At 37.9% G+C, this 26,309-nt stretch overlaps 1 protein-coding gene across 14 annotated transcripts in view; it reads left to right on the plus strand.

The window, feature by feature from the left end:
- cadps2 (Ca++-dependent secretion activator 2) overlaps nt 1-26,309 on the plus strand; it is a 134,809-nt gene that overhangs the window by 88,364 nt on the left and 20,136 nt on the right. For 4 of the 14 annotated variants that reach the window (XM_017713616.2, XM_037542674.1, XM_037542672.1 and 1 more), the window contains exons 13-22: nt 4,040-4,227; nt 10,673-10,774; nt 12,920-12,983; nt 13,709-13,832; nt 13,925-14,025; nt 14,997-15,005; nt 21,005-21,161; nt 23,843-23,984; nt 24,416-24,535; nt 25,228-25,257. In XM_017713616.2, coding sequence (XP_017569105.1) covers nt 4,040-4,227; nt 10,673-10,774; nt 12,920-12,983; nt 13,709-13,832; nt 13,925-14,025; nt 14,997-15,005; nt 21,005-21,161; nt 23,843-23,984; nt 24,416-24,535; nt 25,228-25,257 — 1,037 coding nt within the window. The remainder of the gene's footprint in view (nt 1-4,039; nt 4,228-10,672; nt 10,775-12,919; nt 12,984-13,708; nt 13,833-13,924; nt 14,026-14,996; nt 15,006-21,004; nt 21,162-23,842; nt 23,985-24,415; nt 24,536-25,227; nt 25,258-26,309) is intronic. The other 10 variants (XM_037542673.1, XM_037542677.1, XM_037542675.1 and 7 more) reach the window with 5 other exon arrangements.

Raw genomic sequence — 26,309 nt, forward strand, 5'->3', positions numbered from 1 at the left:
CTTCAGGCACAAGAAGCATAAGCACAGCAGTGTATTCAGTTTTGAGACAGACTGTTTACTGTGGGTATTAATACTGTGGGTAATAAGGAACAATAAGGAATTTTAACAGTGTGCTTCAAGTACTTGTTATAGTGTGAGTGATCTGTTTCTGATCTCCACAAACTTCAGTGTGGCATTCTCCAAATCTGCTGAGATTTCATAATGATTAATATTAATTTAATTTTCCCCTGGGATAGTTGCTAAGTGGCTTTGTGCTGTGGTTTCCATTGACATTAATTAAGGGACCTTCCACCACATCATCACTTCTTTTAAAACATAGATGACCATATAAACTAGTGACAGATGTGCAGGATGAAAGGTAAACAAGACTTGTTAAGCCCAATGGTTTGTTATAAGTTCTTTTAAGACAAAGATGTGGCCAAATTGGCCTTTATTTACAGAACTAACAAGGCCAACTCTTAGCTTTATTTACAAAGAACCCAAGTAGTGTTTTGTATTGGGTTGTATAATTATGCTGTCTTTGTATTGGGACAGTGTTTATTTTAGCGGTGCACAGAAATGAACATTCTTGGCTGAAACTGGAGCTGTAATTCAGGGGACATTGGACAGAAAACTGAACCTGACGTGAAAAGTATAACAATAAATAAAAGTTTACATAAAGCACACTTATACATATACAATATATTATTAATGTAGGCTACAGTATGTGCCATAAAATCCAACATGTGAGCAATTGGTCAACCAAGGCAATGACAATTATGAATGTCTACGTCATTTCAAAACACTGAAGCTACAGATGCTGTTGACTTGCTAGTGGGGACTTTCCCTTCAGTTTCTGTTGTTTAGCTGCGTTCTGCATGTCGAGCAGAATGTTGTGATTTCAAGTGGTGGCTGTAGTGAAGAGGTTCTTGGGTCTGTTGTAGCCCCCCTTTGATACTGATCATGGAAAGAGATTACAAGTGATTATAAATGTCCTGACTGTGATAGTTTTACATTTTTACTGTTTATCTCCTGTATCTTTCTCATTTTTATTTCCATTAGAATTACTCCAAAAGATTTAGACATTTTGTTGCAGTTCTTTTTTCATCCATTCTTGTTTTTGGCAACTTTTTGGCCATTTTTAGACAAAGCTTTTATCTGTCTTAATAGTTGTACATTAAAGATGTAGTTTGTAGTTTGGTGCTTACAATAACATTATTTCTTTTTGTTTCAGTACTTAAATTACTTTTGATTACCTGTCCAGGTCAGGATATCATGACTGGAGCAGAGAATAGTAATTGTAGATTAAATTAAAATGCTTCCAATTTGGTTGAATTTCATTTCATCTCATCATCTTCCTTTGAAATCCCATACTAATGCTTTGTATCTTGTTTATGTTGAGGACTTTATGATTTCAGTTTCCATTTCAGTGAATATGATGCTTACTTGACTGGGTTTAAATTTGAATCTGGCTTGGCCTGTCCAGTGTTTTCCCCTGATAAACTCCTAAATTGCCTGAGCAATATGGGTCATTGTCATTGAGTTTGTGTGGTTCTGCTGTTGTAGTAAAGATGAGTAGGCTCCAGAGATAGATAAATATATGATCCAATAACATATGTATTTTTTTGTTTTTGTGGTTCTTTTTTCATTTACTTTTCCCCCATGTAACCTATTTATTTGAGCAGGGTTTGTGCAATTTGTTTGTCTAAAGATTCTTTCATAGAGTCTCTGTAATGATTTGTACATACTTACTCCAAAGGGTAATGTCAGAGACAAGGACACAATCAGAAGGAAACACATTCACAGCTCTGTTATATGTGCATTTAATACAGCTGGATGTATCTCAGAAAAAGAATCCATTCAGTCAATTGTCAAATTTTCTATCACTTAAAAAAGAGGAAAATGAAGTGAATGAAACATATGGCAAGTGAAAAGTGTATTTAGAAGTCCTCAGGAATAAGAGACAAAATTTTTTTTCATTCTGAATTTAAACTGCTTCAGTACACGATAAAAACAGTCCTCTGACAGCAGTCATATTGTATTGGAATTGCTGCAGTCCATAGATAGCCTTTCTTGTGTTGTGTCTCTGTGTGTGCGTAAATACTGTGAGGAGATTTTCCGTCTTTCAGACTATGAGCAGCAGTGTGAGCCAGACTGCGCCGCGTTCGTTAGGACGATGCGACTGCCGTCTCAGTCAATTGCTAGTGGTTAATTGAGCGGTCGGAGCCAAGACACGAGCAGGCCATCTGTTTGTCACGGTGGAACATCTTGTGGCACTCTGCTCGGCACAGGGCCATTCTGCTGCAGCTCTGAGTGGTGTGATATTAATAGATCTGGGGAAGAGACAGGCTGAGAGACAGACAGTGATAAAGAGGAAAGGGGAATTGATGGATGGATGAGGCGGAAGACAGAGGAGAGAGAAGAAAATGAGATTTGTAGAAGTATCATGGGTATTTTTAGAGAGAAGGTGTGGATATAGAACCAGAAAGCATAGAAAAGCAGATAACGACAGGGTAATGGGCAAAGATGTGCAGCATGTTTTTTGAAGCATTTGTTCTGTATCTCCAAAATTGTAACTTTACAGAACAGTAAAAAATAGTTGTAACGTAATTTAATGTATGTTGATGTCACTTTAGAGCATTTCTGTTCACTCAACATAAAGAGCAGCTCACTAAGGTTGAATAAATAAATAAATATTAAAAATAGAGTTATGAGGTTTTGATACGAAAGCAATGATTTGCAGTGGCACGGCTACATGATGTGAAACAAGACAAGGTGAGTCACAAGAGGGCAATCCATTTACAATCTTGTTGCTTTCAAAAATATGAACACACATAATCTAAAGCTTCTTTCAGGTCAAGAGAAAGCCACATAGTGAGAAAGGAGGAGGCTAAATTTGAAAGCATAGACGAAGACATGAAGACACAGCTATGAGGCACACACTTGAGTCAAAATATGCTTGCTATGTGTCAGCTCCGCATAGCCTTTGAACCACGCTCCTCGTCTCTCCATCTTTTAATGGTAATGATCGCTTCATCTTCATACGAAGGCTGGGGGTCATACGGGTGCGTATCCAGCCTGCTCCTCAGCATCGTGCCTGCTGCTCCCTGGTGGCTGGCGGTCTCCTGCGAGCGTCTGTAGCACAGCGTCAGTCCTCATGACTCCCAGCCTTCAGCACTGCCGTGGGCGAGCGGCCCCCTCAAAGTGCTAATTTGTTAACGTTCCTACAGAGAAGGCGTCTTAATTAAGTTTGTAAGATTCATGCCTAATTTAGTTATTATGTGAGGGATGAATGAGCTAATGAATGCAACAGGAGCCTCTCGGCGCGCTTCACCCGCCCGCATTATGTGTGACTTTTCTGTCTATGAATTAATTGTTTGTGCTTAACCTTGCTCTCACTCGTTTGTTAAAATGTTGGGAATAGGGTTTTTTTTTTTTTTTTTTTTTTTTTTTTTTGGCTGTTGCCTTTTTTTTAATGTCATGTATGGAAGGAGAGAGCTGTCCAAATTATATACTGTGCAAGTGTAATTTGCACAGTTACTGTATTTTAAAAAGTGGGGAGAAAAAAGTAGTATGTCAAATTAGTCCATATGAGAACTGTGACCTGCAAAAGACTAAAGGCAATGACTGTAAGACAAGCAATAAAGCAGAAAAAATATATTGGTTACTTTGGTTACATCTTCTGGACTTTTTGTCAGATATAAATATTGCTTAAGTATATTTTGGCCGCAACATCTGAGTAAATTAAATGTTCACATGACATTATTGCTGTCACTATCGTCTATTGAACTGCCAATAATTTAATAATTAATCAAGTAATCCATTTTGCTTTGTGTCAACAGAGCAAATATTCCAAAATATTTTATTGGAGGCCTATATTAGGAAGCCTTTGAGACAAAAAATTTTTTTTTTTTTTTGCTTTATTTTGTGATTTGTTTGTAACCAACACTGATCAAGTAAACAGGACAGCCCTATGTGAGATATGAGATGTCTAAGATTTCATTTGTTCCTCTTGATGCTTTTCTATCAATAATCTGCCAGAACTTTTTTCTCTGTGCAGGGATGGTTCAGTCCGGGTCAGGTGTTTGTTTTGGATGAGTACTGTGCTCGGTATGGTGTGAGAGGCTGCCATCGTCACCTCTGCTACCTGAAGGAACTGATGGAATTCTCTGAGAACAATGCCCTGGTGGACCCCACCCTGCTCCATTACAGCTACGCCTTCTGTGCTTCTCACGTCCATGGTAACAGGTATCAGTGCAGGAGAAAATTCTAAATCAATGGCAAAGCCTGAAATGAGGTCTGTGGCAGTGAATTCTAATTAAATATGTCATGATAGTGGCAGTATAGTTAAATAGTACTTGCACATTAAATAATTTCTAAATATATATTGTTAGAATGCATTGCCAATACGTTCCTGTTTCTTATGGTTATAAATTAGAATCAGTTCTAAAAAAGAAAAAATAAGAGTGCACAAGAATGGAAATGATGGCCAATACTGATATTATAGATAATTTTCATATTCATATATGCTAACCCTGATACATAGACACGTATAAAATGTGGAAATTTGGACTTTGTCTACCTGTATTAACATATAACTTTTATTTCTGTTGTTTTACAAATGTGGTAAAATGAATAATGCAGATATTTTAGCATAGTAATATAGTGATCTGTCAAAACCGATATGAGTCTCATATCATCATATCACATTTACTGTCATAACTGATATTTTATTTTAGCTTTAGATTTCTGAATGTTATATATGTATAATATATTATAGTAATGAAGTTTATTTTAGATATTAATTATTTTCCTATCTTGTCTGCCAAAAACAAGGGCTTGGTGTAAAGGTTGATCAGAATGCAAATATGCTTTAAATAAAAACACAAGAAAAAAAAAAGAAACACTTTATTTCTACAATGACTCATGTATGCAGGCGAACTTATTTCAGGCCATGGACTAGAGCAGATTCATCACGCTGGTTAGGGAATTGTGTGTCTTAGCACTTTCATTTTCAAATGCTTTTAAACTTTAACAGTGACACTGTGTTATTCCAGTAATTGTGGACAATTTCTATTGGTCAGTTCATCATGATATTTTCAGACAATGTAAAGGGCAGCTTGCATTCTCAAATCATGTCATGTTCTTACAATAACATTGTACCACCAATGCAGCCAAAAACAACTAGGAAATTGTAAATATAACTAAAGTAACACAGAAGGGAAAACAAACGAACATATGATGAAGAGTAGTAAAATGCTACAATGTGTATTCTGGAAAAAAAATGTCAAGTTCATTTATGCTTAAATATATGCTCTGTAAAAAACACCTGATGAACAGATTAGTAGAAAGAAAATAGTGTCTTATTTTAAGCCATAATTTATGCTGTTTATAAATGATGTACATACATTGTGCCGAAAACTGGCACAATTACTTTCTACAGACCAATATCTGTTCTTTATAGCCAATCACTGGTGTAATGTTACATTAATGAACATTCATTGTAGCTTTGTATTTGATAGCACACCCATAAAGAAGTCTTCAGCCCAGAAATGCAATGCATTCTATGTTTTGTGTTTAAAATTGAGGACTATGTGTGTGTGTTCGGATACAGATGTTCATTGGAGCAAAGAACAACCCAGAGAGGCTTTTATATGAATATAATGAATGTTATAGAAAAGATATTCCAAAGACACAAAACTACAAGCCCATTCAATGTCACTGTCTTGTTATATTTTTCAAAAGGGTGTGAGCATGAGTTTTTGCTTGCCAGATTAATTAACATTCCACAGTTATTTTTTAATGTAAAGCAATTAAAATTAAATTGCTGAATCTGTTTTAGCTATTTTTTACAGGTTTATGTGATTTGTGTCATTTGTTGTATTGACTAATTGAATTGTGTTTTTGTTTTTTTTTGTTTTGTTTTGTTTTTTTGTATCAGACTAATTAATTCATATGTTCTAACAGCCTTTTAATCAGGCTATATAAATTAAACCACTGTAAAACAGTAAGGTGAACCTTAACAGCAAAGAATGATTAAGGCTCTTTGGTATGAGCAATGTTCTTGTCCACTTGTTGGTTTAAGTCCTTTGTGTTTAGCTTGTAGACTGTCCTCTTTAAAACTATTAGCTTTCTACTTAATGCAAATCATCTCCATTTGACTTATTCCACGCTGAATACACATGGATGTGCTGCTTCTCTCCTATTGTTAATTTAGCCAATTAGGGACAGTTATGATCAGCCCCCCTGGCTAATCACTAGGTATAAATGAAAACTGGCAGTAGTAGCTTTTTGTCAGTTTGCAGATTCATTTTAATAATTAAAGTCTCTTCAGAATTGTGGATTCCCCACTGCTTGTGTGAGAATTTATAAGAAATGCTATTTAGCCCACAGAATTAACACTTTTTTTTCTTTTTCTGAAGTTTTATACATACAGGAGTTTGGCAAACATTTTTGGTGCTTCCATTTAAATGTAGTCATTTAAAGTTTTGTTCTGAGGCTCTGACATATTTGCTGGCCTGTACCATGGCTTTCTGTTTTCAGGTACCTGTAAATGCCTACTTTATGTGAGTGCAGTGTTTTATATCCTGTACTTCAGTGGCTTCGTAAGGCTGGACAGAATATCTTTGATATGCTCATTGTCGAAAGTAGTGAGTTTTGCTTGAAGATATTGCTCTTGGTAGAGAAATCTTATTCACAGAAATCTTATGCTTCCTGTTGCAGCCTTTTTACAGTGATCTGATTTGTTTTTGTTGAATGGTTTTGTTAAATCTCAGATCTCTGAATAAGATGTTATAGAATAAAAATTGCCTTAATGCTGGTCAAGAAGACCTTGACCGTCCAGAGTCAAATGAAATGAGAGCATAAAGTGATCTGATTCGTCAGTCCATATAGCCTCTTGCACTACAAGCATACAACATCAAAATGAGCCAAAGATATTATAGAGTATTTCAATCCTCTTCGGCCTGTGTAGATGCCTCTGTGCTCTCTACAATAAAGAGTTGGATACCTGTGATGTACCATCATCTACAGAGCATGTCTGAATTAGCTGAATACCACTAGACTTTCAGAGAAAGTCTAAAGTAAGTAAATGACACCAGTGAAGCGTTTCAGCATCCTGACAGCATGTACAGTGCCGGGATTTTACCAGCAGTGAAGGTTCCGTTGAACATAGTTGCTCTCTGGTGTGTTGTATATTGACTGTCACATCAGGAGTCACATGACTGTGACACGTTTGATTTGGTGATTGCTGCTTATTTATGACAGATGCATGGTGGGGTCATCCAGGTTTCCTAGCGAGCAGGGTTCATACAAGAGTTAACGTGTTAGTGTGTGAGATGCACCTGTGGGTGTGCAGTGACAGCGTTCAGCCATCTCCAGGAGTGACAGCCAAGACAATAATCGCAAAGCATCCCTCTTCTCACCTGTCAGTCCTAATCCCTGCCTCACTCGCCTGTCTGTCGCGCATAAATGCCCAATTTGACATGAGCATTTACTAACTCCCCACCCCCAAACCCCGCTCACGATGTAAACATGATGTGCATCTGGTTTGTCACCTCTTACTTTGTATCTTATCCAGGGGGTCCAAATATGTACTTACGTACATCCACTTATGCTTAAACATAAGCATGTATTTCATTGGTAAGTTGGTGACTTTTGAGTGTTAACATGTATTTCAGTTAAGTAGAAAGTGGAAGAATCATTCTTATGAACACATTCTTTCTCAGCATGGAAAAACTAATCTCAAATATTCATAGCTTTTACTCACTCTTAACACATTTATAATTACATATTACATTAGGTACTTCAGAGCTGTTTCTCTGGGCTCCTAGTACTGATTAACCCTCTTTGACTAGCTGAGCACCGGGTCAGCGTTTAGCTCGTCTCAAACACACTTGCTTCATTAGGTATGGACAAAGAGTTTGCCCCTCAATGCTCTACTCCCACCAGACCAGCCAAGCGCGAGGCAGCACTGCTGGAGATTTTGATGGCCACTGTTTGTGCAAGCTCATCCTGCTATTTATTATGGCAAAGTAAAATGCACACTAATCACGATATATAGTGTAGTAAATATAACATTTAAATTAAATAAAAAACAGAAATGAATGCAATAAAAAGTAACAGGAATGTCCTTTTTAAGTTATCAGTAATTCAGATATCTTCTGAATTAGCTAAAAAAAAAAAAAAAGTTCATCTACAGCACGCCTGAATTAAAGTAAAGATGAAATGATAACTACAATTAATACTGGTCTGCCATGAGTAGAAGTTTGCAAATGGTTAAATGAAAACATTGACATGCATAAAATGACATATCCTAAACACTTAATGCATGAATGTTGTTTATTTGTTTATTATATGATTTAGTACTATGCAAAAGTCAGGGACCGTACTTCATTTATTTATTTTCCTTCTCTGTCAAAACTGCTTTATCAAAACTGGTTAATAAATCATTCATTTTTCAGGAGTTATTTCGAATGACATTATATATAAGATAATCCACTTGCATAAGGAAGCAACAGTCAAAGGAAAATAAGTAAGAGAGTTTTTACTTAAAACTAAAGCTCAAAATCTATTAAAAGATATAGTGAACACAAAACTCCTAACTGTGCAGGACCTGGTAGGCCATCAAAACTGTCCTCATCAGATAATCAGAACTTAAAGCTTTATATTTAAGACAGAGGAGAAAATAAAGATGTTTTAGATCTAAGAAAATGCATAGGTGTTTCTGTCCATCTTTCCACAACCCAACTCGGCGCATCTGAAAGGATGTGTATCTGTCAAGAAACCTTTACTGAGAAAAAAAATAGACACAAGTACAAATCAAATAAGCTGAACAAATCAAATCAGAACAATGTACTGACCATCTCATGCTCATTTTAAGTCTAGATTTCAATAACACTAAATGTGTCTGGGATTACTGGGAATGTGAGGAGCCAAAACAACTGCACATTGGAGGTGTGGAAATATATCCTTGCAGATTTCTTTGAAAAACTCAAAGCAAGAAGCTTTGTAGGAAGGTAAACTTATATAGTGAATGCTTCTTTACAGTTCGGTGGGTGACCAAGAGCACAGCTTCAGCTGTTGACTAAGCTGGACTCACACAAGGACAAACAGAGCAGCAGAACAGTGCAATTCACACTGGTGCTCACAGTTCAATTCCCAGGCCTCTTGTTAGCAGCTGTTAAACTATGAGGCCTATGCTGGAAATAATGAGCCGAGACTGAGAGAGAGAAAGGGAAGAGGGAGGGAACATGGGAATGGGTGTTAAAAGACCCCTCTGTCTTTTCTACCAAGATGTCTCTTTTCTACCACAAACAAGCTGAGGACAAGATTGGCGTCACTCTCTCTCTCTCTCCCTCTCTCTCTCTCTCTCTCTCTCTCTCTCTCTCTCTCCCTCCCTCTCTCCCTCCCTCTCTCTCTCTCTCTCTCTCTCTCTCTCTCTCCCTCCCTCTCTCTCTCTCTCTCTCTCTCTCTCTCTCTCCCTCTCTCTCCCTCTCCCTCTCTCTCTCTCTCTCTCTCTCTCTCTCTCTCTCTCCCTCCCTCTCTCTCTCTCCCTCTCTCTCCCTCCCTCTCTCTCTCTCTCTCTCTCTCTCTCTCTCTCTCGCGCTCTCTCTCGCTCTCTCTCTCTCTCCCTCTCTCTCTCTCTCCCTCTCTCTCTCTCTCCCCCTCTCTCTCTCTTTCTCTCTGTTTCTGTCTCTCTCACACTCACACACACACACACACACTCACACACACACAGGCAAAATCTACTGCAACCTTTTACACCCCTTATTGTGCCTCTCGCCGGATTAGCTGGGTCTTGTCAAAAAGAAAAGAGGGATTTAATTTAATAGAGAGGGATGTGGAGCACAGACCAGTTTACAAGTTGCACTTACAGCGGCAATGTAAAGAGAGAGCTTGGTTTTTAGCATCAAGCTGTGCCATTCACAAAGAAAGTGGAAAGGCTTGGATAGGCAGACACAAAGCCAAGTAACAGGCCATTGTAGCTGAAGTTTAAAAATCTTGTGATTACATTTGGTTTATGGGTAGTGGGTTCCAATGTAATTACCTAAAACTTGAACATACACGTGTAACATATGTCGCATAGCTGGCATTTTGTCCTAAGAGCACTAATTTTCGACACCCAACTGGGCAAATTGCTTTTCCTTACAAGTACCGATCTCTGATTATATGAGATTCAGGTCTCTTCCATTTGAATAACAACTCTTCTGCAAATGATCATTGGTCTTGTACCATAACTGATAACGGCAAACAAGACCATACTAATTCCAGATTCTTTTATATTCATTTCATAGTTGTACATGTGATGACGTGAAAAAATACTTCAAATGTTGCATATTTTCTAGAATTGTGTAGAAAAATGTGATCAGATATTTTATAAAAGATAATTTTACTAACATATTTAATATTCATTTCAAGTTTCAGTTCTAGTTATGTGGTAAAACAGGTTTCATGTAACTAAGAGGTTAAAAAGGTTCAAAATAGAAATACAACAGAATACAACAATTCTTATCTCTCATTATCTTTTCACCCCTGGATGGAAGTCTCAGTCTGTGGTTATATTTTTAAAGCCTGATGGCTAGAAATACCCAGCAGTATAATGTCAATGCTAAGAATTTTAAGCACACTAAGAAGAACCAGATGTTGTCTTTAGTTATGAAATGATCCAACATAGATTACTCCTCTTTTGCAGGCCAGATGGAATGGGCACTGTGACAGAGGAAGAAAAGGAGGAGTTTGAAAAAGTAAGGAGCAGGCTGCTAATTCTGCTAGAGAGTCAAATCACCCATTTCAGGTAAGGACCACTTTAAAAAGCAAGCAAAGCTTAACCCCATCACTTTCCTATCTAATATGAGGTTAGATGCTGGCAAAATGACAAAATGTTATCATTGTCATGATAAACTAAATGTGCATTTCCTGAAGGAACTGCAAGTGTGCATGAAAAGAGCTACAAGTGTTTGTGTGTAGGTGAACAACACCTCCTGTGTCTGTTTGTGTGTGTCTGTGTGGTGTGTGTTTGAGATGGAGAGATGCATTTGTTTGTGGGGCGGGGCGGGGCGGGGCGGGATGAGTCATTCAAATTAACTGTCACTCTGTTATTATGCAGCTCTTAGTGGAGAAGCCTTGTTTGAGTCCGATTTGCACCCTCTGAACAAACAGTCATAACTCGGGAAATGTTTACTCTATCGCTTAACCGGATAGATGGTGTGAGATAAGACCCCTTTAGGATTATTTTGGTGTAATGTTGTGTGTATTGAGTAGAACATTTTTTGATTTTTAGAAATTTACATGGGAGTGAATGGGGCAGTTTTCTGTGTCTAGTGCCAAACAAATGCTTATAACTCTAAAGCTAATTGATAAAATGATGGTATAATGATATTTTGAGGTTTCAGAAAGGACAGGTTTCTCTACCATTTAAAACTGAAATGGAGTTTCTAGGTGAAAGTTTAAGGATTTTAAAGCAGATTCTCTGCGTAACAGCTGTGTCTGTGAGACTGAGTGGCCTGCTGTGACATCATCGATGTCAGCTAGAATTTGAAGTTCTAAACATTCCGCCATTCATATGTATGGGAGGTTTTTAATATTTAAACTTAATTTTATTAAAAAGTACTAGTCCGATCGACTCCAAACATACATAGCACAAGTCACAACGCCGAGACCTTCGAAACTCAGTTTGAATGGGTCTGTACGTTAAATGGTTCGGGCTGTATTAATCACAGAAAATTATGGAAGAAGAATAAGAAGTATGTGAGATAACAATAGAGTGCTTTTTCAATTACATCACAGTACATTTGTCAAAGTATATTGTGGGTATGATAAGTACTTCTAGAGCACTGAATAACTGCATGTATCTTAAAAATACATTTTTAGGCCTATTATAGACAGGCTGCAAACAGTCAGTGTACAGTACCTGCATAAACTGCATCATGCCAAGTAGCTGACTGAATATCAGCTTGTATATCATTATTTTTTTCCATGTTTTGTCTTGTTCTTTTTTTTTTCTTAAATAGAAATAAAATGAAAAACATTGTGATCATAGTGTTCCATTGGTTGAATGTGGCTTTACTGTTTTGTTGGTGAATGTTGTCCATTCCAATGTCTGCAAACCTCAGAAAAGCTAAATATGTTAAAACATATGTGTTGTGAAGCTGTCTTCAAGTTATTAATTTGTAAGTATTGTGGTGTTATGTTTTTGCCATATCTCCAACCTTATTTGACATCTGTTTCAATAAAATATCCCTCAAAGAGACAAAAGCCAACGTGCAGTTGATGTTTGTAGTCAGTCAGTTGCGTGACTACGCCTCTTAAATGCACCCGTCACACTTCAGGCTTCACTACTCAAGCTGCCCCCTGCTGGGTCCACCTGTAGAGCGCTGAGAAGAATAGCAGTAATGTAGCACATAGTCTTGAAGTTAGGCAGCAACAGCTCCTAATAACAAGCTAAGAGCAGTGAACAATAGCTACAAATCATTGTGTGGGATTATGCAAATGCATGGCTGATAGAGGCAACATCAGTAAGGGGTGTGCTTTGGGCTAAGAGCAGGACTCGGCCCAAGCTGATTAAAGCTTGTTGAGTCATTTGTTAAGTGTGCCTCATGTGCCACCCATCCAAATGGTACAGCAGCCTGACAGAGAGGTCCTCTACGCTGAGTGCTCTTCACGAACACCTGTGGTCTGCACTGTCACTAAGGAGCCCTAGCCTTTATTTCAGTGTTTTCTCTGTTCATTCATTTTGATATTGTCAAAGTGTGGTGACACCTGTCTCTTTTCATTTGATTTAAAGAAAATTATTTTCTTCTAATCTCAGAAAAAAAAACATTTTCACACCAAATCTATCAGCTGTTGAGTGTTTTCACTGCACATTTCACTTTCTTGGAGCTATATGTTAATCTCCCATTGTGTTTGTTTAGTAACTCTGCCCTCCTCTGTCTGTTCGTAGATACTGTTTCCCCTTTGGGCGACCAGAGGGGGCTCTAAAAGCCACACTTTCTCTTCTAGAAAGGGTATGTACCTTTTTGTGTAGTGCAGCCCGTAAATAAGCAAGATAGTTTTCACTATTGTGTGCTATTGAGTGACGATTGTATGTTTTTTTGTTTTTTTTTTGGCAGGCAAGTATTCTAAATGTATTCTCCTAAAATGTAAAAGTAACTGTATTCTGAATATGGAATGTAACAATCACAATACGTAATTTCTGAATATTTATTCTGAATCCTTGAATTCCATTTTACATCCCAACCCTGGTGGCCAAACACCTAGCACATATAAATGCTCACAGTGCATATTGTCACTGTTGGAACAAAACTTTGTATCTCCAAAATGGTCACTTTACAGGAGAAGGAAAAAAACATTCTTAACTTATAATAAATAATTTTAATAAAGTTAATGTAACAATGTAACAGAATTTTTCCTAGTAATTTTGTCCCAATTCTGTCATGAACTTTTAACACGATGCAAAGGGTAAGAGTTTCCGAATTATGCCAAAAAGTATTTTTTAAAAAAACAACAAAAATGGAGATGCGGTTTTTGTACAGAAGGATCGATACATTTTATTCTGATCCTGTTTCACTGCAGAGGACAAATAAATGTACTAACTGTCATTTGCTTAGTTTGGGAGACAAAAATGTGAAACAGTGCTTATAATTTGAAACTAGCCTGTCGTCTGAACATTTCTTATCATTTATTGCTGCAAATCTGTATTTGCTGTTATATACTGATCACCTTTCTGCAGGTTCTTATGAAAGACATCACCACACCAGTCCCTGTTGAGGAAATGAAGAAGATTGTGCAGAAGTGCCTGGAAAAAGCTGCGCTCATCAACTACTCCCAGCTAACTGATTATGCCCAGTTTGAAGGTTTCAAACACAGCATATTGCTGCTAATCTCAGTGTGAACTTGGGATTATCCTCTGTCCCGAGATGCACTTCATTCTCACTTCTTTCTGCAGCCAACTCCCAGGCCCTTCCAGAGAAGAGGTTAGAGGACATGATGCGCCTTGGGGAGTTGTGCATGGAGGTGCTTCAGCAGAATGATGAACATCACTCTGAGGTACAGCACTCATCTTCAAAACAGTCAAAAGTTCTGAAAAGTCAGGCAAGGCATTTATCAAGAACCTCAGAACAAATCGTCAGGTTCTTCCCTTTGCATTTATATCACATCTTTAAAAGATCACCCTGACACACAGAACGACAAGCCTTGTTTATCATCAACTCATGATCATTTACTGTCTCGCTGTCCATTTCCCTTCTGTGGCGCCGTGACATCTGTTAGTGAATAGTTTAGTTAGACAGCTAGTGCCAGCTCATAGTAGCAGCAGATGAAAACAACACCCACAGCCCATCCACGCAAGGCCAACTTTAGTGAGCGTTTGTATGCTAAGATTTTTTTTCTACTTCTTCTTTTTAAATTGATCAGTCATCGGTGTTGAGGCTTCACTCATGGAGACTGTGCTCATTTGCCTAAATGAGAGAGCAGCAGTAAACATCTGTTCATGAGGTGTGGAGCTATTTTTAGGCTTACAGCCACCAACAGCTGTCACATGTGAAGATGACGATAATGCCAAAGCATTTGCACCTAATAAGATGAATGGCCCGCGTGCTGTTACTAAGGAAACATAGAGGTGCTTGCACTGAGAATAGTCAGATATTGAAGCACTTAAAGATCCCATTTTGGGTTTATGCATCTAGTCTTTTGTCCATGGAAGTAAATTCAGTTTATGAACATCTTATTGATGATTTATTTACAAACTTAAAAAAAAAATACAAACAGGTAGTGTGGTGTTTGAAAGTAGAGTTTAGAATATGCTTTTGTCTTATTTTTATGCTGACATACTGTGTATCATACTGTATAGGAACTTTAGAAAATGCATAACTCTCTGTAATTGTCTTGCACCTCTCTCTCTCTCTCTCTCTCTGTTTCTTTCTCTCTCTCTCTCTTTCTCTCTCTCTTTCTCTCTCTCTCTCTCTCTCTTTCTCTCGCTCTCTCTCTCTTCTCCGCAATATATTTTGTAAATGCACAAGGGAAGAGAGGTAAGTAAGTTTCTGTTATTGCTTTCAGCTGACCTTTCTCATCAGTCACATCACTTTTGGACAGTTTTTATTTCTTAATTTTTTATGCAGTGTCCCATACTTTTTATATACATAATAAACTTTATAAAGTTTATAATTTGTCATGATTTATCTGAATTTATGTAAAGTAAATACATGTAATACTTCTTTTAGAATAAAAACAAAACTAATAAGTCAAAAGGATGTCAGTTGTAAAGTTTAGCAAAATTTAAAAATACTGCATGTCATACTCATGCCATGTGAAAAGTATATACACATCTAGGTTATGTCAAGCTCAAAAATCATTTTGTCTTTCAATACATCAACAGTTTTTATTAGTTGGTTTTGTGTGCTGTGCCTCATAGTTTTATTTACCTAATACGCCTTATACATTTTTCATAGGTTATCATGTTGGTATTTTTGATGTTAGCATGTTTGCTGAATCACCTTCAGGAAAGACAAATGGAAAAGGTTTTGACATGTTAAGTAAAGATGGCCACTGTTTTCTTGATACCAACATCGAAACCTTGAGTGTTAATCAGTACTGATGCCAGTGTGATTTGTCTTCTTTTAAAGGCTTTAAGATTGAAGCATTTCACTTGATGAGCATCCAAACGGTATCTATTGTTATGAAGCACAATTTGCTGAAACACACTACTACTCCACAAGAAGAAATATTTAGATAACAGCATCACATTGCACAATGTGGGTGGTGCTTTTTCAGGATCAGTTTGTTACAGTATTAAACTGGATTCATTTAGTTTTTTCTCTCTGATATCAGATCCAGCATTTTCTGCTGATGTTGTACCAATACCGATACCTGGTATTAGGATTAATGCTATCTCTACATTTAAGCCTCTTTCTGGAGAGGTATTACTTTAGTGAATATCACTGAGGTCTGAGGTTTTAATCCAGTAGAAATCTGAAATTTTACAGGTCTGACTGTAATCATTTTAAAGTGAATTATCTTCTACAATTTGCTGAACCTGGGGTTCTCTCAGTAATAGCAATTAAAATATCTTAGCAATAGTCCTGTTCAAATCCACCTTACAGTAATGTAATAACAAAACTTGCTAACATACACTGCCATGCTATCTGGTGTTATTCTTACTGATAATGGCATCTGTCACATAATGCAAACATCTGGACTATTTATGGTATTTTGGTGGAATTACATACTTTATACATGCAAATTAGCCACTCAAATTACATCAGAGAACTTCGCTTGGCAAAACTAACTCAGCTTAAACAGTAATTTAGAATTTTTATTTATTTATTTTTACTGTCAATTGTCAAAGAGATGAAGGTACTTAGCCACTCATGGTAACACCAATATGATCTGCATGCATACCCTGGTGTTGGTGTTTGAGACAGGGGGAGTGAAGGAGGTGGCCCTATGCTGTTGAAAAGCTGCTTATGAAAGGCTCGAAGATGAGCATCCTCAAGGCCAGTTCCAGTATCACAGAAGTCAAATAAGAGTGGTGTATGCTCCCACATACCCTCCTACACCCTTCACACACATACACTCACGCACTCACATTCGCAAAGATATCTGCTCACAATGCAATCTTTCAGTATATCTGCAGCATTCTTCTCTTCAACACACATTTTTCGTTTGACTGATTGCACTTTTATCTTTTGCCTACTGTTGGCAGTTATGATAAGAGATTTCTTCTCTCTTCTGTGGTGGGGGAGAGAAAGAATCTGAGACAAACGACAGGGTTTGCTTTAGTCTCAGTTAATTGGGCAACTGTCACACAAGCATCTAGGTGTGTAAGAATATGAAGAAAAATTGATCGACTCTTTTCAGAGAGCTGTCAATGCATGACTTATTGGCTAACAATAAAGACCTGTGGAGAGACAGCAAAAGAGAACAGCAAGTTTTCACTCCTTTAATCATGTCAGCATGATTAAAAATAGCTGCTCATGTTCACTGACACTTGATTATTACCTTACTGTACATACTGTAAATTTAATTTTATCTATAATCTGCCTTTGTGCTTGCAGTTCTGGGGAAAAATCCATTGACAATTACTTAATTTTGTCATTTCTCAGTAATTATATCTGATGTCTCATAGATGCTGGGCTTTATATATGTCCAGATGTCTGAAATAAATACAGATCATAGGTTGAGTGTTTAATGGCAACAGGCACAAAAAGTAATGCGACAAACGAGCAAGTCTGAGCAAAATTTAAAAATCGTTATCAAGTCAGAATGTATAGAATTTCAGTCATGTAAAAATTACATTCACATCTAATCTCCATTAAGCTGTCTGTGCTGTAAGACTTGACCACACAAGTTTAGTTTAGGGAAAAAAACAAAAAATTGTTGTTTTAGAAATACTTGCAAGTCTAATGCTAGCTTTGAAACAAAACTTCTGTTTGCCTTTGATATGAACACATCTGAGGAACAGATTTGTTGCAAAAGATGTGTTTACCAAAAGTTTTCTTCAGAGAAAAGCTTGGCCCTGTACTGCAAATACCTGACCATATGTAGAAAGCAAGGCCATCAAAGTACGTATAATTAACTCATCATTGAACAACTTTTTTGGCATATGTGTTTCATCTTCAATATCTTTATTTTTATTAAAAATGTTGCCTGCATTGCTGTTGCCTACCTGTGTGGGTGAAAGCACTCATGGAAACGTGAATATTTGATTTTCTAAAATTTGACAAGTCCAGTGTGTCCATATGCTTTGGGAATGTTGATTTGCACTTACGTTGTGTGTGTTTTTTTTTTCCTGTAATGAAGAACATGACAAGACATAATTAGCTAATAGAGCAATCGGTTTTGAGACACCCATTCTTCTGAAGTGTCACTGCATTGATACATTATGTTGAAGTATAAGGTGACAAACAGCATATATAAATACAATACAGCTAAGATAATCACTTCTAGACTTTGTGACTGCTCATGCTAAACTGCTTTACTTTTCAACAGAAGTGACAGAGGAAAATAAGAATCTGTGTAGGTTTCATTCTTGCAACTGACATCAATTTGCAGAGTGGTGATTAAATCTTTTTTATATCTGCATGTACACTGTTTGGACAAAAGGATGTGGACACCCCTTCTAATTACCAAGTTCAGGCATTTCAGCTACACTCATTGCTGACAGATATATTAAATTAAGCACATAGCTGTGCAATCTCCATGTAATGTTAATCTTACACAAAGACATTTTAGATTATTTTGTAATTCCAATTTGGTAGCAACAGTCCGGGGAAGGCCCTTTCATGTTCTGTCATGGCTGTGCTCCTGTGCCAGCTCTATTAAGACAAGGTTTGATGTGTTTGGTGTGAAGGAATTACACTAGCCTGCACAGAGCCCTCACCTCAGCCCCACTGAACACCTTTGGGATGAATTGTAACATTGACTGCAAGCCAAGCCTTCTGGTCCAACACCAGTGCCAGATATTTGAAATGCTCTTTTGACTGATCGGACACAAATTTCCACAAACACTCTCCAAAGTCTTGTGGAAAGCATTCACAGAATATTGGAGGCTGTTGTGGTCACAATGGGCATCAGTTCTGTATTAATACCCATGGTTTTGGAATGGAATGTCCAATAAGCTCATATACGCTATATTTACATAAGTATTTAAGTGTTTATGGGAATATTTGACGATTCTTCTAGAAGCGCATTTGTGAGGTCAGACACTGATGTTGGATGAGAAGGCCTGGCTCGCAGTCTCTGCTCTAATTCATCCCAAAGCTGTTCTATCGGGTTGACGTCAAATTCTTCAATACCAAACTCGCTCATCCATGTCTTTATGGACCTTGCTTTGTGCACTGTTGCGTGGTCATGTTGTAACAGGAAGGGGCCGGCCCCAAACTGTTCCCACAAATTGTCCAAAATCTCATGGACATTGTCAAATCTCTTGGTCTGCTGAAACATTAAGATTTCCTTTCACTGGAAGTAAGGGGCAGAGCCCGACTCCTGAAAAACAGCCCCACACCATAATCCCCCCTCCTGAAGGCCACATAAAGTTTGGAGGTTGGTAGCGTCTGACTCTGCAGAAAGTTGTCGACCTTTGCGCACTATGCGTCTCAGCATCCACCGACCCTGCTTTGTCATTTTACATGGCTCACCACTTCATGACTGAGTTGCTGTCGTTCCCAATCGGTTCCACTTTGTTATAATACCACTGACAGTTGACTGGAATATTTAGTAGCGAGGAAATTTCATGACTGGACTTGTTGCACAGATTGCATCCTATCACAGTACCATTTTATACACCTGTGGCCATGGAAGTGATTGGAACACCTAAACTCAATTGGTGAGGTGGTGGGTGAGTGAATAGTTTTGGCAATATAGTATAGCTGTGATCATCAGGTGTCCATGTACTGTTGTGTATAGTGTATATTTCTTGGATTCAGTAAAATAAATATAGCAACAGAATGCTCTTCTTTTTTGTGTTTTTGTAATAAATATTTTGTTGATTTTTATTTTCCCTAGTTATCTCCCCATTGCCAACTCCCATGTCCTTTCTGTCATACGATAGCAACCAACCTGCAAGGCTGAGGCCATGTACTTTGTCTTTAACATAGCCAGTGAGTGCATCTTTTTAAGCTTACACAGAGTTGTGGAAGAGCTGTAGATGCTTGGCGGAGAGCAGTAACTGCACAACAAAGGCTTACAATTTCTTACAGAGCTCTGAATAAATAAGGAGACAGGTCCTAAGCAGTCCATCCCTCCCATTTTGCTTGCTGAGACTCCTGGGCATGGATGGCTGTGGCATACGATTGGACGATAGAGTGCAACATTCTTAGCCAACTACAGCATGTCAGGGGGCCTTTCTTGAATTTGTGACATTTTTTTGCCGTTCACAGTTTTAAGATTCAGGTAAAGTTAAAAGAAAAGTGTGTAGTGCAGTATTTTTAACCATTTTTGGCATGCATCCCAGAAGGTCAGTGCCAAGTTTGTAATACCATCCAAAACATCAGCCCTTATTTAATAGTCTATAGATCAGTTTAAAGTGAAGTGAGTCTTTCTGCATTCACAGCTGTTTCAAGAAAGTATACCATTTTCTGGTTCTTTGCTTAGACTATTAGGTGTGATGGTCCACATTAAAGCTTTGCATGTTTGTAATGCCTAAACATTGTACTAAATGATTACCAGTGTAATAAAGCCTTTGTTTCTTACATTGTCTTGAACAACCAGTGTAATATTCCCTGTCCATTTGTACTGTTACTTTGTCATTGTGAAGAGTTGGCTTTTAACAAATTTTGCTTGTAAATTCCGCACTGTATTGTGGAATGACCGTTTCAGTGCCAGTGAATAGAACTAGAGGGCACTTGTCTCCTCTATTGCAAAGTAAAGTACCAAGGCAGCTATCTCCATCAAACACATTGAATCATAGATAGGAGCTCAACACTATGCAGTGATAGATTTCATATGTGTTAAAGGAGACAGTTGTTACCTTCAGTGCCATTATTGCATGCTTGGACAATAAGGGTGTCAAACTGGATGTGCCAACACCCATAAAGCACCTAAACATTCAAAAGCAGCCATGACTTGACATTTAATGGCTCAACAACAGAGTAAATAAGCTAAATTATGTGCATGTCCCATTCAGTGGATTCTATATGCAATGTGATGCTTCCTGGACAAAGCACAGCCCAGTGAAGGCTCGGTTGTGTTTTTATTATAGCTCTATAATGGTGATATGGTTTTTGCCTCTGTGTGTAGCTCAGAGTTTGAGTGCTGTGTATTCTCTGCTCTCAAGGTCTCTTTATTGTACTGCTTGTCATCCAGTGAGCTTCTGGTTGGTAACGTCCCTCTCATTGTATTTTGTGTGTTCAGTTAAATTCAGTGAAACCTTGAACATGTTTGTCTGCTCTGGCATGTGAATTTGCCTAGTTCTTTTTATGTAGTGCTCTCTCTTCGTGTGTTTCTCTCTTGAAACTATGTACTGTTTGAAACATATCTCTTATGCTTATCCAGCTGTTAATTTGTGCCTGTCTGTGTCTGTGTGTCATAGGCCTTTTCCTGGTGGCCAGATGTGATGGCAGAGCATGCTGAAACTTTCCTGTCCCTCTACACAGTAGATATGGATGCTGCTCTAGCTGTGCAGCTGCAGGACTCCTGGGACAGCTTTCCTCTCTTTCAGCTGCTCAACAATTTCCTGCGCACTGACCGTAGGTTTACTTCAGTACACTATATTCCTACTGTCACCTTCTTCTGTTGTAGTTCTTTCTTTCTTTCATTCTTTTGCTCTTTCTTTCTTTCATTCTGTGTTTCTTTCATGCTTCCTTACTTTATTTTGCTATTTTGCTGTCTCTTCCATTTCTTTCTTTAGTTCTCTTTACACTTTCTTTTTCCCCTTTTCTTTCTTTATTGCGCTCTCACTCTTTATTTTTGTTTTTGTTTTTCACTCCCTCTTTTCCTGTAAGTGCTTTGTCTCTGCACACTTGTTTCCTCTCTGTCTACCTGTTTATCTCATTAACTCTCCATCCAGCGCCTTGTCAAATACAGAAATGAACACCATCAGTGTAACAGAAAACAACCATGCTTAGAAAATGTTAATGTTTTGTGCTCCAGTAGTAACAATACAGGAATAAGATGCATATTGATGCTGTCAGAACCAAACCTTGTGCCTCCAAAATGGTAACTTTACAGCAGAAGGAATACACAATGTAAACAGTGTTTTTTTTCCAAGTAATTTGGATCTATTTCTTTTGGCCCATTCCTCCTTAAATTTGCATACAATGTAAAGGGTAACAGGCATTTCCAAATTATGTAAAAAAAAAAAAAAAAATCTAAAAAAAAAACAAAAATGGAGATATTAGGTATCGTTCCAACAGCGACAATATAGTGATCTGTCAGGGCTAGTATAGAGGATCTGACCTATTCAGGAATCTATTCAGGAATGCTTTAGCGTACCTCCAAAGATTTTGCTATTTACATTGTTCATTTAGGCCTTACTATGCAAATGTGATACATTGTATATGTTAGACTCATCTAACATGCACATACATCATACATCATAAGAAATTGAGAAAACAATTGTAAAAATATGACAATAGTACTTTATCACTGTCTAAAAAGAAACTATATATCTCCTTTATTTCTTCATTTTTTTATTTCTGTACATTATTACACAGCTGTTTGTAGCAGCTACCCTTGTTGTGTGAATGAACCAAAAGAAATTCTCAAAAATCACTTAATGTTAAAAATGTTTTTTTCCTTGTACTGTGATGTTACTATTTTGCAATGTTAACATTTTTGTTTGTTTTTTGTTTGGACAGTTTCGATATGCAGTGTTTTTTTGTTTTTTTTTAGCTCAAAACGAATTCTGGCTTTCTTACAGCAGTCTACTCATTAGCAAACAAAGCTGTACCCTCTTCTTTTGCTCCAGCTATACAGGCAACATCTATACGTTTGACACATGGTTTTATGATTAAAAAACTAAAAGTAAAGTCAGCTACACTGTTGAGCTACACACTCAAGAGTAGCACTCCTTAAAAGACTGTCTTTTTATGCACACTTGTTTGTATAAGGCTAAAGTAGATGCACATTGTTTTCTTCTCTAATTGCTTTCCTCTGCACCACACTCAATTATTGAATCTGTCACAACACTCTTTTCATACGGCCTAAAATATAATGAGAAAACCGTGTGCGATGTGGAGAAATGAAGGAATCATTATTTTGCTTTTAAGTGTAAATGAGATGTATGCACTTGCTTCAGTGTCAAGGGATTTCATTTCTGTGAACCTAAGTCACTCAGGTTTTAATCTCATAGTTTCAGAGATGTACATTAAAATGTAAATGAGGTCTAACTGTGGACCCAAATTACATACTGATCTTATGGTTTATTGTTGACTACCAGATATCTTTCATTTAAAGTAGTGTTAAAGCATTACAGGTGGTAAAATACAACGTTGTATATACAGTAGTGTTAAAGCCTCTGCAATAATGCCTATGTGCATAAAAAGAAGCTGCATTTTTCACACATTTCAAATGGCAATACATTTACTGGAATTTTAATTTGAGGTGTATTTGCTCATCATTCAGTCCCTGATACTGTAAAATATCAAGCTCCAGGGCTCATGTTGCTGTCACTAAATGCTCATGAGTTTCTTCATCTCCTCAAGATGTTAAATGGTTGTGAAACGTGTTCACACACCCACGAGAGTAAAAAGGCTAGTGTTAATGAAGAAGGAACAGAGTGAGAGGGGATTATAACTAATGATGCCCAATGAGACGCTCTCTCTCGCGCTCTCTCTCGCGCTCTCTCTCGTGCTCTCTCTCTCTCTCTCTCTCTCTCTCTCTCTCTCTCTCTCTCTCTCTCTCTCTCTCTCTCTCTCTCTCTCTCTCTCTCTCTCTCTTTCTCTCTCTCTTTTTTGTGTCTCTGTGTCTCACCCCCCACCCTTTCTCTCTCTTCCCCGTTTACTCTCTCTTTCTCCCTCTCCCTCTGGTTCTCTGTCTCACTCCCCCCACCCACCCATGAGTCTCACTTTGGTTAAGATACAATTCCATGGGGATTTGTGGGAATGTGTTACCTTTACTCATCTGCTTCTTCTATCCCACGCACTACTACATGTTTTTTCTACTAATTTGAATTTCTTTTTCCGGTTCATCTTGGCTGCAAAATTCTCTTTAGCACTCAGGATCAGGATAATTACTGCTCTTTATACTTTTAATGTAGTCTCTCAAAGGATTTGTTTTACTACTAATAGTGAAACTATTTGGTGCTTGCTTTGGGCTTGTACCACCATATTTGAGAAATTTTACAAAGGGAACCTTTAGAATTGAAGAGTGTTCACTGTACACTACAGTTTTGAAAACTTAGTCATTACAATGTGTTTCACTCCTCTAGCTCACCTGTGCAACGGAACATTCCACAGGCACCTGCAGGAGCTCTACATGCCCCTTGTGGTGCGCTACATTGACCTGATGGAGTCATCCATCGCTCAGTCTGTCCATCGTGGCTTTGAGCAAGAGACATGGCAGTCGGTCAAGTAAGACCTTCATGTTTTGTAGACTCACTATGAGCAAACTATAGCTTTCTTGTTTGGACAGCAAGGCAGAGTCTGTCATCAGATGTCTGTGCCTTCTGTGCCACATATTAAATATTTCTTTATAATTGGATGATGTTTATCTTTTTTTTTTTTTTTTTTTTTTTTTACATATTTTATTATGTTTGTTTGTAGCCATCCTTGCTTGGTTATGACACTTGGGTATTAGCTCCACTGCTTTTTGGTATTCTGCTTTTCTTTTTACTTGATTATTGCAGAAAATTAAGCCTCTCTTCAGTATCCTTCCTATTTGCATCATCCTTAAAGCTCTGCAATGTTTCCCTCTTTGTATTAGCCATTTCATCTTTTTCTCTTCATAGTTTTCTTCTGTCGCTTTTTCTTCTCTCTTTTTTTTTCTTTTCAATCTCTGGCAGGACTATAACCAACAATCTGCCAAGCGTGCCTTTGCCTAAAGTTCCCAACCTGCCCCTCAATCTTCCTCAGATGCCCAGCTTCTCCACCCCCTCCTGGATGGGACCACTATGTGATAACACGTGTGTATGGTCCAGCTGGGTACCATCCATACTTAATGGCTAAGCCATTTGCTTATTATAGCTATAAAGAAAGCTTTTGACTTTGATTGAGCTCCCAACCTATAGAAACAAGTTTACTGCAGAAAATAAAAGTATAGAGTACTTTTAAAAACTAAAAATAAACACTTAACCAATTCTATTAGAACCCATATGTTAGGTGTAACTGGACAATTCTGTTGTTCATTATAATCTTAAACAATTAAAGTTTTTTTTGTTTGTATTTGACATTGGTAGCTAAATTAAGCATTTTACTCAGTAAATAAAGGTGTCACATGCATTACTGTCTTTCAGTAACAAGATTTAGATTATGTGGTTTGCACGTGTCTAAGCAAGCATGTAAATGGCGTGCTGCAGTGTGTATCTGCACCATTTTCAGATGTGTATTGGTCGGTATGCATGTGTTGTGCCTGTTTAAGCATTTCAACTTGCCTGTGAAAAAGGGCTTGTTGCTTGATTTCAAATCACCATTCATGTGCAGTGCATTCCACCACTTTATCATGTCATGATCTAGTAAAAAAAAAACATCCTGATTCTACATTCATTTGGATTTTTTGTGCATAGAATGATAGTGTCATACAGTATCAGTGTTTGACATCATAGGTTGTCTGTTCGGATTCCTTAAGTTTAACATAGTTCTGCTTTTGAATTTCCAGCTTGCAAGGAATTAATTTGCCAGATATTTTGTGAGTACCAGAAACCTAAGCTTTTATATTCTTTTAGACATAATTTGAGGTGTGAAGAATTTTATGTATTCTCTGCTCCTTTTCTGGGTTCATTTTCAAAGTCATTAAAGCAGCAATTCTCACTTTCTCTGTGTCTTTCAGCGACAGGGTTGTAGAAAGAAAAATGAAATGGACAGACATGTTTCTGTAATTTACCGTTTTTTAAATTTATGTCTGGCATGCAAGCCTTGTGTCAATAGTGGAATCTTTTGATTGCAAAATGGATTTAGGCAGCTCTAAGTCTCTCAGGAGCTCAGGATGCAGACAGAGCTTGGATTAATGATTGGATCTCAGATGAAGGGAGGGTAAGGGCTCCAACTTGGAAGACTACTTGTGGTCAAACCTGTTGTCCTTCAGAAACCAGTCATTTATTCATTTTCTTATTGATAGAGTCATTATCATTCCTTTTCAATTGAATATAATTTCCTTTTTCTCTTGTGCAACACTTGAATAATTGAAGGGAATATACAGGTGTTTCTTTAGCAGTTGATGGATCTTGATCCAGTGTTTCAGGACGGACGGACGGACGGACGGACGGACGGACGGACGGACGGACGGACGGGCGGGCGGACGGGCGGGCGGACGGACGGGCGGGCGGGCGGGCGGACGGACGGGCGGGCGGGCGGGCGGGCGGGCGGGCGGGCGGGCGGGCGGGCGGGCGGGACAAATTGAAGGAAAAGCAAAGCAAGTGTCTTGCTGAGGTGTTGGCCATTACAGTCCTCCAGAACAGTTTCATTGTGACTTGGCATTGATTCTGAAAGTCTCTGAAACTGTAACGCACTGGAGGGATGGAACAGCGTTCTTTCAAAAGATATTTCCCTAGTTGATGTTTTTTCGTGACTGTGTATGAGACCACTGTGTAATACGTCAGTCCAACATCTACCATAGATATTCAAGTGGGTTCAAATCTGGTAGCTGTGAAGGTCATTGCATATGATTTAAATAATTTTCCAGTCAGTGACCCCTTGTACTCTGTGCATGGTGGGGCATTGTCATTCTAGAAGAGACCACTC

Source organism: Pygocentrus nattereri, chromosome 11, assembly GCF_015220715.1.
Source record: "Pygocentrus nattereri isolate fPygNat1 chromosome 11, fPygNat1.pri, whole genome shotgun sequence".
NCBI classification, from domain to species: Eukaryota; Metazoa; Chordata; class Actinopteri; order Characiformes; family Serrasalmidae; genus Pygocentrus; species Pygocentrus nattereri.